General features: G+C 37.7%; 2 protein-coding genes across 3 annotated transcripts in view; one reads left to right on the forward strand and one right to left on the reverse strand.

The window, feature by feature from the left end:
* RYR3 (ryanodine receptor 3) overlaps window positions 1-20,720 on the reverse strand; it is a 793,997-nt gene that overhangs the window by 623,066 nt on the left and 150,211 nt on the right. The window lies entirely within an intron of this gene.
* On the forward strand, window positions 9,574-10,845 carry LOC130456272 (small glutamine-rich tetratricopeptide repeat-containing protein alpha-like). The gene has a single exon (XM_056810222.1). The coding sequence runs from the start codon at window positions 9,658-9,660 to the stop codon at window positions 10,597-10,599; it is 942 nt and encodes a 313-aa protein (XP_056666200.1). The 5' UTR covers window positions 9,574-9,657; the 3' UTR covers window positions 10,600-10,845.

Consider the following 20,720-nt stretch of genomic DNA (forward strand, 5'->3'; position numbering starts at 1 on the left):
TATCACCTCACACCTAGCAGATTGGCTAAGATGACAGCAAAGGAAAGTTGTGAATGCTGGAGGGGATGTGGCAAAGTAGGGACATTAATTCATTGCTGGTGGAGTTGTGAATTGATCCAACCATTCTGGAGGACAATTTGGAACTATGCCCAAAGGGTGATAAAAGACTATCTGCCCTTTGATCCAGCCATAGCACTGCTGGGTTTGTACCCCAAAGAGACAATAAGTAAAAAGACTTGTTCAAGAATATTCATAGCTGCGCTCTTTGTGGTGGCCAAAAATTGGAAAATGAGGGGATGCCCTTAAATTGGGGAATGGCTGAGCAAATTGTGGTATATGTTGGTGATGGAATACTATTGTGCTAAAAAGGAATAATAAAGTAGAGGGATTCCATGGAGACTGGAACGACCTCCAAGAAGTGATGCAGAGCGAAAGGAGCAGAACCAGGAAAACATTATACACAGAGACTGATACATTGTGGTACAATCAAACGTAATGGTCTTCTCCATTAGTGTCAATGCAGTGACCCTGAACAATCTGCAGGGATCTAAAAAACACTATCCACAAGCAGAGGATAAACTATGGGAGTAAAAACACCGAGGAAAAGCAACTGCTTGACTACAGTGGGGAAGGGGATATGACTGAGGAGAGACTTTAAATGAACACTCTAATGCAAATACCAACAACATGGAAATAGGTTTGAACCAAGAACACATGTGATACCCAGTGGAATCGTGCGTCAGCTATGGGAGAGGTGGTGGGAAGGGGAGGGGGGGAGGAAAAGAAAATGATCTTTGTTTCCAGTGAATAATGTTTGGAAATGACCAAGTAAAATAATGTTTAAAGTAAAAAAAAAAGAATATAATCTCTTTCTTCAGAATATAAGCATTTTGAGGTCAAGGTCTGATAGTTACTTTTCTTTATATCCCCAAAGTTCACCACCATGATTTACAAAGAGTAAGTGCTTAATAAAATGATTTTTATTGATATAATTTTCTCTAAGCTTCATTTTCTTCCTTTTTATAAAATAAGGGGATGGGGTTCTTAACTTTTTTCTATGTAATGGATCACTTTGGCAGTCTGATAAAGCCTGTAGGCCCCTTCTCAAAATGAATCTGGTAGTAAAGACTGAATGCTTGGCAGTTAGCTAAAGAAAGAAGCTTGGTGTTGGTTACCTTATCTTACCAAGTGATTTTCAAAAACTTCCCAAGACAATTCAAATGGAAGAAGTTCATTTTTGAAAACAAAAATAAAATACATAATATTAAAAGGAAAACCAATTATATTGAAATATAGTTATTTTTTTAAAAGGCCAGTAAATTCCAGATTAAGAATGGAGTGGATAATCTCTAGGGCCTCTTCCAATTTAAAATATTAATATTACATTTAAAAATTCTTATTATTTCAGATCTAAATTTCTTTAAGGTTCAAGAAAAGATGGTCTCTGTCTGACTATTATCCTTTGTACTCAAAGAGGACAAAAAGGATATCATATGTCAGAGTCAATTTACAGAGTGTCCAGCTGTGGCTGAAGAGACCAATACAAGCTTAGAAGACTCTCCCACAACTCAGGCACAAAGGATCCCTAGGAACACTTAGAATAGAGATGTATTTACATTTGTACTTCTCATGTTTCTTTTGAGATACTCTAATTCTGCTTTGCTCAAAGAGCACAGCACCTTCTTTGATATGGGCATACCATGCTGAATTGTCCTGTGCTAACATTAACCATGTCTCATGATCAATATCAAAGTTTTCCAGAGACCTTTAGAATCTCTTTGTATCCCTTCTTTGTATGACCCCACTGTGAGTGCTTGCCTTGTGTGAGTTCTCTGTAGTCTTTTAGGCAAATATGTATTTGACAATCAGATAATGTGGCCAACTTATCTGAGTTATACTCTATAGTAAAGATGCTTGGCATTTCAGCTAGAGAAAGGACCTCAGTGTCTGGTACCTTTATCTTACCAAGTGATTTTCAAAGTCTTCCCAAGACAATTCAAATGGAAGCAGTTCAATTTCCTGGCATGGCACTGGTATACTGTCCAGGTTTCACAGACATACAACAATGAGGTCAGCAACATCTCTGTGGACCCTTACTTTGATAAGCAGCTTAATATTTCTACTCTCCCACACTTTCCTTCAAAGCCTCCCAAACCCTGAGCTAATTCTGACAATGTGTAATTTAACCTCATGATCTATGTAGACATCCCTAGAAAGCATTCTTCCATGGTAAGTGAGTTTATCAGCAGCATTAATTAGCTAACAGATGGTTCTACAAATGGATTGTTCAGTGATGGTTGGTGGAGAACTTCTATTCTCTTGCTGTTGGCCAGAATGAGCTCATATGGTAGATCCATCTTCTGTTGCATCTCCCTCTCAGAGGATGATTGAGTGCACAGTCAATTGTAAAGAGAAAGTCATGTACTCACACTCCCTCCACTTTAGTCTTGGTTGTAGCCTTTTCAGTTTACATAATTTTGTCACCATTGTGGTATCCTTGATATTATTTTCATCCTCATTGAAGATGTCTGATGTTGCAGAAAAAAATCATGCAAAAAAACCCATGAGTGCAAGCTCATAGTCCTGCTTCACTTCATTGTTATCTGGGAAAGGGCAAGAATATCCATCCATTAATCAGAACCTGTGCAAGTAAGCCATTGTGGAGCTGGTGTACAATACTGATGAATTTCTTGGGGTAACCAAATTTTGTTGTGATCTTCCACAAAGTCTTAAAACTTTCAGTATCAAAGGTCTTGGTCAGATATATGAACTTTGTGTATAGACCTTGATTCTGCTCCTGGCATTTCCTCTGAAGTTGTTGGGCAGCAAACAATATCTATTCTTCTTGGCCCCTTTTGAAGCCACACTGCCTCTCAACTTGATGACCGTCATCCAGGTGAAGGATTAAGGAGGCCTCTGGCAAGAATCTTGCCAGCAATGACCTAGTCGTGATTATCATATTTTCTCTTCCTTTATAGATATGGCCACTGGAAGCATCTGCACTCTCCTGGGGGAATAATCTCCTCTTATTAAATAACCTAGAATATCTCAGTAATCTTTTGTAGGAGCAGTGAACTTCCTGCCTTGTAATTCTTTGCCTGTCATCTCACCTTGAAAGATGATCTCAGGTATCCAGAACTACAGGATCATGCATATGTGTAAGATTAATGTGTGCGTGCATGTAAGAGTGAATATTTTGATACATTGCCAGAATGAAATCAAGCACCAAATGCTTTGCCACATGAGAGGAGCCTATTGGCATTCAAAACCTCTTCTTAAATTGGAAGTTTGACTAAAGTGAGATTGACATCAATCTGAATTATATGGTCAATAACTTCAGCATTGATTGATTATGGCCTTTTGAGAACACTATGGATGTGTTCAGCCCATATCTCCAGGTCATGTTCTTATCACTTATCAGTGTGACTCCATCAGTGCTGAGTAGTTGAGATGCACTATGTAGGTATTGGGCCCATAAATAGCCTTCAGGGCATCACAGGATTAGTGATTTGGGTTGTTACTTTCAGTGTAAAATTAAATTTCATTTGCCTTCTTACTGAATCAAGAGTTATGCATCTCTTCAAGCTTTTTTCACTTTCCTTTTTTTTTTTAAACCCATACCTTCCATCTTAGAATCAATACTGTGGATTGGTTCCAAGGCAGAGGAATGGTACGGGCTAGGCAATGGGGGTTAAGTGCCTTGTCCAGGGTCACACAGCTAGGAAGTATCTGAAGCCAGATTTGAACCTAGGAACTCCCATCTCTAGGCCCGATTCTCAATCCACTGAGCCACCGAGCTGCCCCCATACTTTTTATGAAATTAAATGCTGCCTTCTTAAAGATGGATGAATTATCCTGCTAATAAACCTTGTTGAATTATTATTGGTTTGCACTCAGTAGTGTCTTAAAAGATAAAAGAGAAGTTTTGTGCCCCAAAGGGAAGTTCAAACTTTTGATATAAGAGAGGGAGAGAGGAGAACCCCCTTCTCAAAGCAGAGTTCAGGAGAGACAGCAGATGTAATGGGTTGGCTCAGAGAGAGGAGAGGGGGTATGAAGATTTTCCCCCTTCTGCCTTCCCTCCTTAGCTAAAACTGCTCTCCCCAGTTCACTCTTTGTCCCTCTTGTCCCCTCCTCCACTAGTCAAGACCAAAAGGTCTGCCCTTGATCCATTCACTCACACTCAGCTTGGAGAACAGATAACTTTTAATGTTAACTCAATCAGATAATACAAAAGGAAATAATGGGCAAGGAAGAATGGGGAAAGGGGGTCCCTGTCTCTATCTAAACCCTTTCCCTGCTCTCAAGTTTGGGGGGAACTCAGACTTTGGCAGCTTGAAAGTCAGTTTGACTCACCCCTGGCCAACAGGAGCTGAGGTAAAGTCTGCTCAGGTTTCTCTTCAGAGAGTCCCTTCAATTGGGAAGTGTTGGGGGAAAGATTTCCAGTCACCAGCAGGAAAAGTAGGTAACCCTCAGGAGAAAGTCTTTATCTACCTCTTCTGACTGAAAGTCTCACTGCTCTTCCCACCAGAGTCTTCTCCTCCTTCTGATTCCACTCCTGGGACCCCTCCCTTGTCAAGGTGATCAATTTCACATACTCTTCAGTCTGGCACTTTTTCTTTAGTGCCAGCCTCTGTTACAAATCCTCCATTTCCTGTTATTTGCATGGTGCCACCCTGGCCCATGCCAGTTATTTATCTTCTATGTCTACTCTAGTCTATGTTACTTATTGTTCCTATCTAACCCCCCCCCCAAATAATAAATCTTATCTTAATCTGTCTATTTTTCTAATCTAAATTCCAATCTTATCCTAAGATTGAGTTGTGGGAAGAGGGTTACAATTATGTTCCAACAAAATTTTTACAATATAACAATTTCTTAATACAAAAGTCATTCCTATTGCAATCAATATAAAATTTAAATCTTAAGTAAAATTGAACTATCCTATGCCTTATGTAATGCAAATTCCAATGTAACAATTTATAACATTCATATATCTATATATCTATATATCTATATATATATTCTTGTATCTAATGAAATTGATTTATTCTGTCCCTATGTTACCCCTCTAGTTACACTATTCCCTTTTCCGTCCCTGTCTATTAACAGTATTTTAACTCTCCTTGCTATCTATATTACTGGATTAGATCATTACTATGCTATATATACATACATATGTATATATACATGTCTGTTATTTGTATACATTTAAATGTCACATTATTTAAATAAAAACATACATATATATCTTCAGGTAGTAGAGATTTATTCATAGATATACAATTCATGGGCTATCCTTATTTATGGCATAGTCCCTAATGTCAATGTGAAACTTGTTCATGTTCTAAATATGTCGTGGTGGATGTATATTTGTTCCAGTGTATATGTGGATGTACTTCCCTATATGTGAAGTTAATATGACTGGTGATTAATCTTACGTGACCCATTTTCCTGAAGTTCATTCCCCATAATGTCTTTGATTCAAAGTTCTTTCCAGTTGTCCATGTATCTTCCATTCTTTGGTATTGCTTGAAGTTTGTCACAGGTCCAGGGTGCCTTCTCCTTTACAGGATACATACTTGCCTGTCATCTCACCTTGAAAGATGATCTCAGGTATCCAGAACTACAGGATCATGCATATGTGTAAGATTAATGTGTGCGTGCATGTAAGAGTGAATATTTTGATACATGTGAGTGAAACTTTATATAGGATGTTTGTGCCATCCTCATGTGTGCAAGTGAATTTTTTTTTAATGTAATGAATGTAGGTTACTTTCTTAATGTGTGATTGTAAGGCGATTATTCTATTCCTATTTGGTTGATTGTAGAGGTTAATGATATTTTAGTCCAGGCTTGAGTTTGAAATTCGTATATGGGTTTAATAATTCTAAGGGATTCTAAATCCACCTGAAAAAAACTCCCAGGTTCTGCAAGGAACTGCTTCTCCTGTGTTTTACAGGCTACACTAATCCTCTCTGATCTAACTAATCCAAATTTATACCATCTTGGGCATTATTCTATTTCGGTTTCACTGTCTCTGTTCAGTATCTCTATTTCTTCTTGTGTTATTTTGTTGGATTCATCAGCTCTATGTTTATATAACAAGGGTTGTTCTTGGGGCATCTGTGTTTGAACAGATTCTTGGGCTTCCAAGTTGTCTTCTGGCATGTTATCATGGGCATAGTGATGTTTAACTTGAGATGCGTGAAGCCAAGAATCCTTTCCTACTACTTTGATTGATGTAGGAGTGGTGAGAGCTACATCATTTGAACCAATCCATCTGGGCTCTGTGGTGGGATTGTCTTTGGCAAAATTTTTTACATATACTTTGTCCCGAGGTCTTATGTTATGTAATGAGAAATCTAGTGGGACTCTTTGCACTAGTAGTCCCAGCCTCCTCAGTTCTTCTAGCCTATTTTGTATCTGTGTCAGATAGGCGTACAACTGGCATTTCCCTCCCAGCATGGAAAGATAAGATGGTTTAGCAGTCCTTCCTATCCATACTGGCTGTCCATACAATATCTCATATGGGGAAATATGTAAGTCTCCTTTGGGTTTCGTCCTCAGAACAGCGCAAGTGGAAGAACCTCTGTCCATTAAGATGAGTTTGGGCACAGAGTTTAGCTATTATAGTTTTTAACTCCTTATTCATTCTTTCCACATGTCCTGAACTTTCTGGACTATATGCATTATGGAAATTACCCTTTATTCCCAGAGACTTATACACTTATAAAATGCTAGATGTAAAGTGACTTCCCCTGTCTGAGTCTATGGCATCTGGAATACCGTCTCTAGGAACTATTTCTTTAAGCAATGTTTTCACTACCATGCCAGTGTTGTTTTTCTTTGATGGATATGCTTCTGTCCATCGAGTGAGTCTGTCCACTATGACTAAAACATATTTATATCTTCGGTCCCCAGGCATGTTAATAAAATCAATCTGTAAACACTGAAAAGGCATATAAGCTAGGGGTAGTCCTCTCAATGCCTTGCATTTGAAATGACCTTGATTAAACTTTCTACAGATGTCACATGTCTGACACTATAGCAGTTGTTGATATCCTTGGAGCTTCCCAAAACCAGCAGACCTCATCCAGCATGGATTGCACTTTAAAAAAAAAACGTAGCTTTGAATTTCTCCTTCATTATTATAAAACAAGTCCTGATATTTGCAAGTATTCTAGCCCAGATGAGTGAACGTGTTGTTGTGCATCAAGTCTCTGACAGCTGCTCATTCCTTTTCTACTCTGCTATTGCCACCCTTGTGTTGGCTCAGCTTCCCCTCAAAGTCAGCAACAAACTTTGTGAATGGAAAAGAATTTTCTAGTAAAGTTCTTATTAGTCCACTGCCTAATTTCTTTCTTTCTTTTTTTTTAAAAACACTTACCTTTTGTCTTTGAATTGGTATTAAATATCAGTGCCAAGGCAGAAGAATGGGAAGAGCTAGAAAATGGGTGTTAAGTGATTTGCCCAGGGTCACATAGCTAGGAAGTGTCTGAGGCTAGATTTGAACCCCAGACCTCCTGTCTCCAAGCCTGGCTCTCTTAACTACCGAGGCACTTACCTGCCTCCCAGCCTAATTTCTTTAAGATTCAGGAAGAGAGGGGCGTGGGCCTACTTACAGGGTCAAAATATAACTCTTGGATTCAATATGACAGAATAAAGAGCTCACATTTTGAAATGAATACTAGGCTGCAATGACAGATTAATGGATTTCAAAGGTTCAAAGGATTATCATGGTCAAAGGATCACATTGATATCAATTTAAACACCTACAATGTTCCAAAATGTTCCAAACAGTATAATGAGTAATAGGGTGATGGGGTCAAAAAGGAAAAAAAAAAGTCCTTGGCTTTGAATAGTTTAGACTATCAGGTAGAAAACTGCAGTTACATAGGTAGCTGGCACAGTGGATAAAAGTGCTAAACCTGCATTTGGAAAGACCTGCTTTTAAATTTATCCACAAACATTTAGTAACTCTGTGACTCTGGGCAAGTCATTTTATCTCTGTCAGACTTAGATTGACAGTTTTATCATCTATAAAATGATGATCACAATAGTACTTAGGTCACAAGATTGTTGTGAGAATTGAATGAGATAGTATTTCCAAAGAGCTTTGTAAATCTTAAAGTACTATATAAACTATATACAAAATTAATACAAAGTAGAGCATATTTTTGTGATGAAATGGTAAGGGGCTACTAGAAACAGGAGAAATTAGAAAAGGTTTTTTACAGGTAGCACTTAAATTGAGCTTTGAAGGGATTACAGGAAGCTGAGTAGAGGAGTAAAGGCCTTCTGGACAATATGTGTAAAGACACAGACAGAAGCAGGAGTTGGAATATTCATAGAGTATGTACAGGATGAATAATGTGAAATCAATCCAGACCAAGAAACTGAAGTCAGATAATGAAGGACTTAAAATGCCAAAGGAGTGTACATTTTATTCTAGAGGATCCAGTGATATTTACTGAATAGAAGAGTGATACTATCATATTAGGCTTTAGGAATATCAGGTTAGCAACTTCATGGAAAATGAGTTGGGGGCAGAAGTGTAAACTGAAAGCAGACTAGTTTTCCAATTGTGAGGTTGTTGCAATAATCCAGGCAAGAGATAATAAGAGTCTGAACTAAGGTGGCTGACATAGGAATGGACCAAAAAAAAAAAATGACTAGGTTCATCTCCTAACATTTTCTGGGAGATATATCAGGTATTTATCTTTTCCCTTCTAAATACTCTGTGAAACTGAGGGTCATAATAAGTCTCTATTCTTAGTCCTGGAGTAACATAAACAAATATTTACAAGGTTTCCCTAATTCTTATCCTCTGCATTTCACCATTCAACTCTGTTAATTCTACTTCACATCAATTCCTACAAATATAAATACAGTCTTCTTCTTGAACACATTTTGGCTTAAAAACAACAACAAAAAAAACACTCTTACCATTTGTTTTAGAATCAATACAGTGTATTGGTTCCAAGGCAGAAGAGCAGTAAGGGCTAGGCAAGGGGAGTTGTTGCCCAAGGGTAACAGCTAGGAAGTGTCTGGGACCAGATTTGAACATTTTGGCTTTTTAAAAAATCTTTTCTAACTCATACTCAGTTGCCCCCCCCCCCCTCCCCAACCCCCTAGAATCATGCCTTCCATCTCTCCTTCACTTCTTCCACATTTGAGCTAAAGGCAACTTTAATTATGGCAGATGGGCATGAGTTGAATCCTGGTGATACAAAAGTATAATGAAATGAAAAATATTATTTGGAAATGAAATTAGGCTTAAGAACAGCAGTCATTGAGAGCATAAGAAGAAGAATCCAGAGGCAGCCTGCCCACTTCTTATGGGTCCCAAAGCCTGTAAAAGTAGCAAACCCTAAACTACCAGAGACTTGGACTTCTCTTCTCTGACTGGTCCCAGGGTAATCTGCGCCTGCGCCTAAGGTCAGTTAGCTGGGGCCCACGAGAACAGGGAAGGGGTGGAGCTGCATACTGCCTCCGAGTCATCGCCATGGCAGACAGGAAGAGGAGAAGTAGTTGGTGAGGCGCGCAGGCGTCAGCGCAGGCGCAGTAGGCAGCAGGGTGGGGGGTGGGGGGGGTGGGAGGCCTCGGCAGCTTGATCTGATTTTGAAAATCACAAGATCCCTCTTCAGGGCCATAAAGATGGAGGACAGGAAGCGCCTTGCTTATTCAATCATTCAGTTCCTGCATGACCAAGTGAAACATGGAAGACTCTCTTCTGATGCCCAGGAGAGTTTGGAAGCTTCAATCCAGTGCCTGGAGACAGCTTTTGAGGTGACTGTTGATGACCGACATCTAGCTGTATCACAAACTCTGCCAGAAATATTTGAAGCTGCTATAGAAAGAGGAGAGGTGCGCAACATACACAAGAATTCTGAGCCCATCCCCACCATTGATAAAGAGACACCTGAAGCTGAAAGATTCAAAAGGAAAGGAAATGAACAAATGAAAAAGGAAAACTTTGAAGAGGCAGTCTCTTTCTATGGAAAAGCAATTGAATTAAATCCAACCAATGCAGTGTATTTTTGCAACAGAGCTGCGGCCTACAGCAAAATTGGAGATTATGCAGGTGCTATGAAAGACTGTGAAAGAGCCATTGGCATAGACCCCTACTACAGCAAAGCCTATGGCAGAATGGGATTAGCACTTTTAAGTTTAAACAAGCACAAGGAGGCTGTGGGCTACTATAAGAAGGCCCTGGAGCTGGACCCAGACAATGACATGTACAAAACAAACTTCAAGTTAGCTCAAAAGAAAATGAAAGAAACATCCGATGCTACAGAAAACACTGGAGGCATTGACCTAGCTGGCTTACTGAGTAACCCAGGTCTGAGGAATATGGCATCAAACCTCATGAATAATCCTCAAGTACAGCAAGTTGTGTCTGGGGTGGCATCAAGTATCCAAAATCATTCTGGAGCTGCCAGAGGCAACCGTTCTCCAAATAACATCTCCAACCTCCTCCAGGCAGGCCAACATTTTGCTCAGCAGCTACAGCAACAAAATCCAGAGTTGATAGAACAGCTCAAAAACCAGATTAGGAGTCGAAGCTCCAAAACCAGCAATGATGATCAGAAGGAATGAAAAAGCTAAGGTCAGCACCATTGAGAATTAAGTCCTTCTGTGAAGAGACTGAAAAACCACATGTTCTGCCATTTCTCCAGTTGGAATTTCCACGAGAAAAAGAAAAAAAAAATAATGGACCTGCATGTTAAGATGGATTCTTATTTTTCTTTCTTTCCTTCTCTTTCTTTCTTCCATTCCCCATACTCTTTCTTTCCCCTGAAAATGAGCCATCAAGCTATAAACAAACCAGCATTTACTCCCTTACTAGCTCTCTGATAATCAGTTATCTAAATATTTTTTACAGTGGGGCCTATAGGTGGTTACTTTCAACTTTTATGTTAAGAAGCCTCCACCATTTTGTGTTTTTGGGCCATGTGCACTGGCTATCTGGGATTTTGGGGGCTGTGTTCATCTCCTCTTTATTTTTTTAGAGAGGAAAAAAGTATTTTCTTTCATTATTAGAAGTCAGTTTCCAAACACAAATATCCTCAGGTTAGGTAGTGTTCCTCTAGCTGAATATCCTACTCTTATAATGCTTACTGCCATTTACAATCTGGGGCATAAAAATAGAGCAATACAATTTGGATTATCTGTATGTAGAGGGGGAAAGTTCAGTTGTGAATGGTATGCAGAAGATTTTTTTCACCTGAGAGTTTTAGTGGGAGGGAACAGTTATATTGGGATAAGACCAGTTTTATGACATTCTTCAATTTGAGCATTTTGATAGTAATTTTACCCTCAGATCCTTTTTTGCTAGTGTTTTCACAAACATATAGTCACTTCATCATGATTTATACCTGGGCTGACTTGTTCCTCATTTACCAGCAGGAGAGATTTGAGCTTCAGCATCAGTTTATCACAAATCCACTGCCTATCTCACTGTTCCTTTGCACACAGATGATGGTGAGAAGTTGGGTTTTTATTGGAGAGTTGTATCCCCACAATTTCTCCTTTATTGTGCAAAGAGGGGAGTCTGATAAGGGACTGTTCCTTTGCACACAGATGATGGTGAGAAGTTGGGTTTTTATTGGAGAGTTGTATCCCCACAATTTCTCCTTTATTGTGCAAAGAGGGGAGTCTGATAAGGGACAACAAAGCCTGCAACCTGCATTGATCAGCAGTTGGAGTCATGAAAGTGGCAAAAAGTAATTCATGGGAACTTGCAGTGAGGGGAGGCTGCTGTTGCTATTGTAGCAACAGAATTACCTACCATGTTCAGCAGTAGTTTGGATGCCTCATTGAAAATCTTGGAGGCTTCCATTCACTACAGTCAGAATTTGGCAAAGTCATGAGGGGGAGAAGACAAGAGAAGAAGGGGAACTATATGAGTCATGAAACTTATGATCTGGGGTAAGTTGACAGTGTCTTTGTCTTGTGTCAGATAACTGAATGGAAGGCACCATAGTTAGAAACGGCAGATATCCTTTTGTTGCTTTCAGAGAACCTCTTCGGATGATAAATGAGCTTTGAGTGTTCCAGGTAACTAGCAGGGAACAAAATGGTGAACACCAGATTCATCCACAGTGTTTTTAAGTTTTTAAGTGGGGAAGAGTGTCATTTGTGGGCAATAAATATACATTGTGATCTTTAAAAAAACAAAACAAAATGAAACAAAAAAAAAACCCAATTGTCCTCAACTTCTAAAAAGTCTTTGAAAGTACTAAGGAGTACCATCTGGAAGTGACCAAAAAGTCTCCATCTATATATCTGCATTATTGAATGAAACCTGCTTTTTCTCAAATACCATCATTCCAGAAAGTTTATAAAGAATAAAAGCACCACAGAACTATTTCTTATTCAGTTTAATGGTTTAGGCATTCAACAATCCACAGAATTACTATTTCCTATTTTTCATAATAAGTATTCAATATTTCAATAGAATTGGGTATTAATTTAATGAGCTAACCTGGGTCCTTTCTTTTCTATCTAAAAAGCAAACTTGTGTGTTTCTATTAAAAAAAAAATGTGTTTGTAGTCCCAAAGAAACAACTCACAAATGAGCTGTACTACATATATTCCATTATCTGTGATAGAGCCTATTTGTACTTAGCTTAGAGCTCCTGGGGTGACTTCATAGCAATCAATATTTGAGATAATAACAATGAACATTTGTATAATACTTTGAAAGATTTACAAAGTTCTTTCCTCACAACAACTCAATAAGGTAGGGAGTATAATTTCCCCCATTTTATAGGTGAGACAATAAGATTTAGAGAGATTAAAGTGATTTGTCTATAGTTCCACACCTATTAAGTAAGAGAGCTAATACTCATATTAGTATGCTATTCTAGGTCTAAAGCTTTTTCCACTATAGCATGTAGCCTGGATTTCTTAATTTCTACTTCCCATCTTGTACTATGCCCATCCTATATTGCTACACGTGCCCCTATCTCCTATTATTCTCTAACTTTACCCTGTTGAAAAATCTCAGTCTCATTTTTCAATGGGGACACTGGTTTCCTGTCAGCAACCAGGAAATGTTTGGCACTTGAAATATACCCAGGAGAAAACCATTTAATACCAGCAAAGAAAGTCTTATTTAACCTTTAACTACATTCCGGAAGGAAATAGAGTTAATCTTATCTCAAGTCCCTCCCCAGTGTTTTAGTCTAGACTACTTAACCTTTAGCTAAAGGTTGCACCATACTTCATTGGAATCTCACAGATGTTTTTGAGGTGCACATTTCAAAAAGATGTTGGTTGACTCGTAAATGGAGAGAAGCAGAGAAAAGTTCTACACATCTGCTTCAGAGATGAAAAGAGTCAGAAGTCCTGGATCTTGATCTTAACTCTAATGTTCATTTCCTAATGTGAGGTTGGCCCTTCTAAGGCTCAATTTTTCCATTCAGAAAACCAAAGAACACTAATGACCATAAAGCTCTTAGATAAATTTTAATGTGTACAGCTCAAGAGGTGTTTATAATAAGATCAAAAGTAACCATAGTTCCAAAAAAAGAAAAGTAAAAAAAGTATGTCACAAACCTGAGACCCTCACTTTCTAATTAGAAAAAGTATACATGTCATTCTGTAAAATGATCTAAAAGTTCATTTGACAACTAGTATAACTGTTTTGTCTACTATATTCTTTTCTCCTGTGTTTATGTAATCCCTTCAGGTTTATTACTTCAGGAAAATCCAAGCAAACAGGAGGAAAGGAAAAAACTGTTCCTTACCTCAATGGAAATATATGAATGCTGAGGGCTAAAACACAGTCCATATAATACATTAATGGGCTTGAATCATGGGACTTAAAATCATTCTACAAGCTTCAATTGTATTTATTCTACGGTGCTCTAGGAGGTTGAGTGGATATCACTATCTAAAAAGTTTGGTGAAAAATAACAAATCTATGACTTCATTCATATAAGTAATTCCTAAATGAATTAATTTCTTTTGCCAATATAAATAAGCATTTTTCTTCAATTTAGAGTTTTAAAGAGTTCCAAAGAACACTGGGCAATTGATTTCCCCAGGGCCACACAGTCAGTGTTTCTCAGAGACATTATTTGAAATCACATCTTCCTGGCTCTGAGAGTCTATCTACTCTGCCAGAGTTGCCCCTACATATAAAATTTTAAAAAATTTAAACACTGGAAACCCCTGAATCTATATATTATAGTTGTTCTCCACTTATTGTACCAAGAAAAAATACTTTTTACATTCTCATGGTATGGAAGTGAATTACACTTTACATTTCTCCTCCTCCACAAACAGATATAATTTATTTAATTGTAAGCATTTCTAAGAATAGGTATTCTCTTGGGAAGGGACTGGGCTGCTTTGCAGAGGTCTCAGTGTGATTATTATCCAAGGGCCTAAAGTAGGCTATTTAAAAGCTTTTTGTAATCTATTTTCCAGTTGTCTCAATAGATAAGTTATCCAATAGAACTGACTGGCCTCTGAGAATTGGGCCTTATCTATAAAAGAGATCTCCAGTTTGCTTCATGGATAATAAGGATATAAGGGCCAAAATTTTAATGTGAAGCCTCTAATTTCTTCCAGTGCACCATACTTCTGTCGTAGAGATTCTGGATGGTATATTGACTAGAGTGCCCACCTGAAAGTCAGGAAGAACTTGATTCCTACCCTATTTCAGATTCAGAAGACTAACTGTGTAATCCTGACAAGTCACTTAACTTCTAAATGCCCCAGGAAACTCTAAATTACCTATCTGTAATATTCTGTGGAGAGAACTTCTTCTCTGAGAGTTTCCTATGATAATGAAAGATATGGCCCTCAAACCCCCCACCCCCTGCACTACTACACCCATTCCCAATACTCAATCCCTATCCCCCAAAAAACAAACAAAAAACTAAAAAATCCAAAACAAAACTACCTCTCTGACTTTGGTTTGAAGTGAAACTAGTAATTACTTAGAGAGGATATTGTAAAGGTGATTCTTTTTTTTTCCTTTTTTAAATTTTATTTAAATGATTTAGAATAATTTTCCATGGTTACAAGACTCATGTTCCTTCCCTCCCCTCCCCCAAACCCCTCCCATATAATGATGCACAATTCCGCTGGGTTTAGCATGTGTCATCTATCAAGACCCATTTCCTTAGTATTTGCACTAGGGTTATCTTTTAGAGTCTACTTTCCCAGTCGTAGCCCCACTGACCCATGTGATCAAGTGGTTGTTTTTCTTCTGTTTCTTTTCCTAAAGTTCTTCCTCTAGATGTGGATAGTGTTCTTACTCATATGTCCCTCCAAATAGTTCTGGATCATTGCATTGCTACTAGTAGAGAAGTTCATTACATTTGAATTTACCACACAGTTCATCAGTCTCTGGGCACAATGTTCTCCTGGTTCTGCGCCTTTCACTCTGCATCAATTCCTGGAGGTCATTCCAGTTCTCCAGTTTATTATGCCTTTGAGCACAATAGTATTCCATAACCAGCATATACCACAATTTGTTCAGCTATTACCCAATTGGAGGGCATTCCCTCATTTTCCAATTTTTTGCCACCACATACTGTGCAGCTATCTCTTTGGGGTTGTAAACTTCAAAATTTCTCAGACTTATGAATGTTAGGGGTTTCCCCCATTGGGGAATCTTCTACTTAAAAACATTCCCTAGCAGATAGTGAGAATTCTACTTGAATGTGAGGGCTCCTTGCCTTGGGAATATCCCTACTCCACCCTACTTAGGACTGCTTTAGGACAGAGAGCTCCTTGAGAACAATGAAAGTACTTTTATCCATGCTTATGGAAGGGACAGGAAGTTCTTTGAGTCATGACTGTTTTAGAATTGATACAATGGGATACTAAGTACCTATAAAGGTGGGGCAACTTGTAAACTACGTAAACCTAAAAGGGTGAAAACTTATTCAGAGGTTTTTTTCTTAATGAAATTTGTCGACACAGCAGCATTTTTTACTGACTTACTAAAGAGATAAAAACTACTCAGCTGTGAATTCAAAATGGGCGGTCCTTTAGAAACATCTACAGTGATTGGTAGATGTAAGGACTTAGGTGGTGACAGAGGTGATTTGGCCCTTAAAAATAAGAGCTCAGAGAAGAGCAAAAGAGATCTCGATTTCTGACTCTCATTCTGAAGGAGAGCTCCTTGAGGAGCTCCTCTGAGGGGCTCTGTCCCTCTGGGGTAGGAGCTCTGGAGGCTCTTGAGAGAGGCCCTTTGAAACAATCTCTGGATGGATGACTCTTTGAGGAAGGACGCTGGCCTGGTGTTACTAGAATCCTTATTTAGTCAGACCTTGTGGTGAGTGTTAAAAAAAATTGACTGATTTCTCTTTTAAGACTCAGGTCTAGGCCATATTGCCTTGAGGCCCTTCATACTTATTCCTTTCTTACTCTCTCTCTCTCTTTCTTTGATTACTCATTGTATTGTTAATTAAAATCTCTATAAAACCCAAATTGACTTGGGTATTTGAATAATTGGGAATATTTCCCTGGCAACCACCTTATATTTGATTTTAAAACCCAAGACACTGAAGTGAAACATATTTCTGTGGTCAAAAATTTACTTACCCTCTCTTATATCTATCACAATCTATATCTTCCACTATTTTAATCACTACAGTTTAAGACCTCAAGCATTTTAAATCTCACAGGGTACAAGCCCAGCATTGCTATGGCTGGGTCAAAGGGCAGATAGTCTTTTAGTGCCCTTTGGACATAGTTCCAAATTGCCTTCCAGAATGGTTGGATCAGTTCACAATTCCACCAGCAATGCATTAATGTCCCAATTTTGCCACATCCCCTCCAATGTTCATTATTTTCCTTTGCTGCCATGTTGGCCAATCTGATAGGCATGAGGTGATACCTCAGAGTTGTTTTAATTTGCATTTCTCTGATTATAAGAGATTTAGTATATTTTTCATGTGCTTATTGATAGTTTTGATTTCTTTATCTGAAAATTGCCTATTCATGTCCCTTTGCCCATTTATCAATGGTAAATAGCTTGATATTTTGTACAATTGATTTAGTTCCTTATAAATTTGAGTGATTAGACCTTTGTCAGAGGCTTTTGTTATATTGTTTCCCAATTTGTTGTTTCCTTTCTAATTTTGGTTGCATTGGTTTTATTTGTACAAAACCTTTTTAATTTAATGTAATCAAAATTATCTATTTTGCATTTTGTAATTTCTTCCAACTTTTGCTTGGTCGTAAAATCTTTCCTTTCCCAAAGATGTGATAAGTATACTATTATATTGTCACCTAATTTACTTATTGTTTCCTTCTTTATGTTCAAGTCATTTGCCCATTCTGAGTTTATCTTGGTATAGGGTGTGAGATGTTGATCTAAACCTAATCTCTCCCATACTGTTTTCCAATTTTCCCAGGAGTTTTTTTTTTTTTATCAAATTCTGGATTTTTGTCCCCAAAGCAGCTGGGATCTTTGGGTTTATCATACACTGTCTTACTGGGGTCACTTACCCTAAGTCTATTCCACTGATCCTCCCTTCTGTCTCTTAGCCAGTACTGTATGGTTTTGATGATCACTGCTTTATAATACAGTTTAAGATCAGATACTGCCACCTTCCTTCGCATTTTTTTTTCATTATTTCCCTTGATATTCTTGATCTTTTGTTCTTCCAAATAAACTTTGTTATTGCCTTTTCTAATTCATTAAAAAAGGTTTTTGGTAGTTTGATGGGTATGGCACTAAATAAGTACATTAGTTTGGGTAGGATTGTCATTTTTATAATGTTAGTTCGTCCTACCCATGAGAAATTAATGGTTTTCCAATTATTTAGATCTAGTTTTAATTGAGTGGAGAGTGTTTTATAGTTCTGTTCATATAGTTCTTGCTTTTGTCTTGGCAGATAGATTCCTAAGAATTTTATACTGTCTGTGTTGATTTTAAAGGGATTTCTTTTTCTAGCTCTTGCTGCTGGGATGAGTTGGAAGTATAAAGAAATGCTGATGATTTATATGGGTTTATTTTGTATCCTGCAACTTTGCTAAAGTTGTTGATTATATCCACTAGCTTTTGAGTTGATTCTCTAGGATTCCTTAAGTAGACCATCATATCATCTGCAAAGAATGACAGCTTGGTCTCCTCATTGCCTATTTTAATACCTTCAATTTCTTTTTCTTCTCTAATTGCTACTGCTAGTCTTTCTAGAACAATGTTAAATAATAGAGGTAATAATGGACATCCTTGTTTCACTCCTGATCTTATTGGGATTGCTTCTAATTTATCCCCAGTGCAGATTTATTTCCTGATGGTTTTAGATATATACTGTTTATTATTTTTAGGAACAGCCCTTCTATTCCTATACTTTCTAGTGTTTTCAATAGGAATGAGTGTTGTATTTTGTCAAAGTCTTTTTCTGCATCTATTGAGATAATCATGTGATTTTTTTTTTTGGTTTGCTTGTTGATATGGTCGATTATTTGAATGATTTTCCTATTATTGAACCATCCTTGCATTCCTGGTATAAATTCTACCTGATCATAATGAATAAACCTTGTGATCACTTGCTGGACTCTTTTGGCTAGTATTCTATTTAAGATTTTTGCATCTATGCTCATTAAGGAGATTGGTCTATAGTTTTTGTAGCAGTCCGCCCCCTGGCTATGGGCAAGGGGAAAACAGTATGTGCAGATTGCTCAGTCTTGGGCATGCTCAGTAGTGCTCATGGCTGGGAAGGCCTATGACCCTTGACCCCAGCTTCTCCCAGGTTAGGCGGGAAAACAGGTTTCTTTGTTCTCACCTGGTTAAGAGAAACCACACCTGCGCCTTATCATTGACCAATGAGAATCATCCCTATGTACTGTGTATATTTGCATATCAAAAACTATATCTAGCCCAGCAGGCTCCGCCTTCTCTCTCTCTGCCCTCTGCTCTCTGCTCGCTCCTTCTCTTTCAGGCTACCTGATGGCTGTCCTTGCAGGAGCTTGGCCTCTGGCCAAGCTCCATCTTTAATCTTTCTCTATTCACCTCTCTGACCTGCGTGGTATGGATCTCAGGACTGGAAAAGCCTACAGAATTGGTCCTTTGATCAGAGCTTAGCTGTGGCTCATTGATAATTAATAAAGACTCGTCCTGAACACCTCATATCTCTATTAGGACTCCGTCACTTCCCTCGTGGTATCAAAACTTCTATCCTGTCTCTATCTTCCTACCTTGTGGCTTCTCTCACCTCAGAGAGAGCTACAGTTTTGTTTCTCTGTTTTTTGATCTACCTGGCTTTGGAATCAGTACCATATATTTGTAGCATAAAATGAACTTGGTAGAACTCCTTATTTGCTTGTTATGTCAAATGGTTTGTATAATATTGGGATTAGTTGTTCTTTGAATGTTTGATAGAATTCATTTGTGAATCCTATCCTGAATTTTTTCCTAAGGAGTTATTCGATTGCTTGTTCAATTTATTTTTCTGATATGGGATTATTTAAGTATTCTATTTCTTCTTCTGCTAATCTAGGCAATTAATATTTTTGTAAATATTCATATCACCTAGATTGCTATATTTATTGTCATATAATTGGGCAAAATAGATTTTAATGATTGCTTTAATTTCCTCTTCATTCGATGTGAGGTCTCCCTTTTCATCTTGGATACTGTCAATTTGGTTTTCTTCTTTCCTTTTTTTTATTAGACTGACCAGTACTTTGTCTATTTGTTTTTTCAAAGTACCAGCTTCTAGTCTTGTTTATTAATTTAATAGTTCTTTTACTTTCAATTTTATAAATTTCTCCTTTAATTTTTAGAATTTCTAATTTAGTTTTCATCTGGGGATTTTTAATTTGTTCACTTTCCAGTTTTTTAATTTGCATGCCCAATTTATTGAACTCTGCCCTCTCTAACTCATTAATATAGGAAATCAAGGATATAAATTTCCCCCTGAGTCCTGCTTTGGCTGCATCCCATATATTTTTAAAGGATGTCTCATAATTGTCATTTTCTTCAGTGGAGTTATTAATTGTTTCTACAATTTGTTCTTTAACAGGTTTTGGATAATCATATTGTTTAATTTCCACTTAATTTTTTATTTGCCTTTCCATATACCCTTACTAATTATTATTTTTATTGTGTTGTGGTCTGAAAAGGTTGCAGTTATTATTTCTGCTCTTTTGTACTTGTTTGCAATGTTTTTATGCCCTGGTACATTGCCAATCTTTGTGAATGTACCATGTGCTGCTGAAAAGAAGGTGTATTCCTTTTTGTCTCTATTTATTTTCCTCCACATATCTACTAACTCTAATTTTTCTAAGATTTCATTCACTTCTCTTCTTTCTTATTTATTTTTTGGTTTGATTTATCTAGATCTGATAGAGGAAGGTTCAGGTCTCCCACTAGTATAGTTTTTCTATCTATTTCATCCTTGAGCTCCACTATTTTCTCCTTTAAAATTTGGATGCTATGCCTCATTGTCTATACTGCCTTTTAACAGGATGCAATTGCCTTCCCTATCTCTTTTAAGTAGATCTATTTACACTTTGGCTTTGTCAGATATCATGATTACAACTCCTGTCTCCTTTTTATCAGTTGATGCTCAATAGATTTTGCACCATCCTCTTACTTTTACCCTATGCATATCTATCTTCCTCAAATGTGTTTCTTGTAGACAAAATATGGAAGGATTTTGATTTCTGAAACACTCTGTTATTTGCTTCCGCTTTCCAGGTGAGTTCATCCCATTCACATTCAATGTTATGATTGCTACTTG

Source organism: Monodelphis domestica, chromosome 1 (genome assembly GCF_027887165.1).
Source record: "Monodelphis domestica isolate mMonDom1 chromosome 1, mMonDom1.pri, whole genome shotgun sequence".
NCBI lineage: Eukaryota > Metazoa > Chordata > Mammalia > Didelphimorphia > Didelphidae > Monodelphis > Monodelphis domestica.

Bases quoted from the DNA above. Each gene is read 5' to 3' on its own strand.
- LOC130456272 (XM_056810222.1), top strand. From the start codon at position 9,658: ATGGAGGACAGGAAGCGCCTTGCTTATTCAATCATTCAGTTCCTGCAT.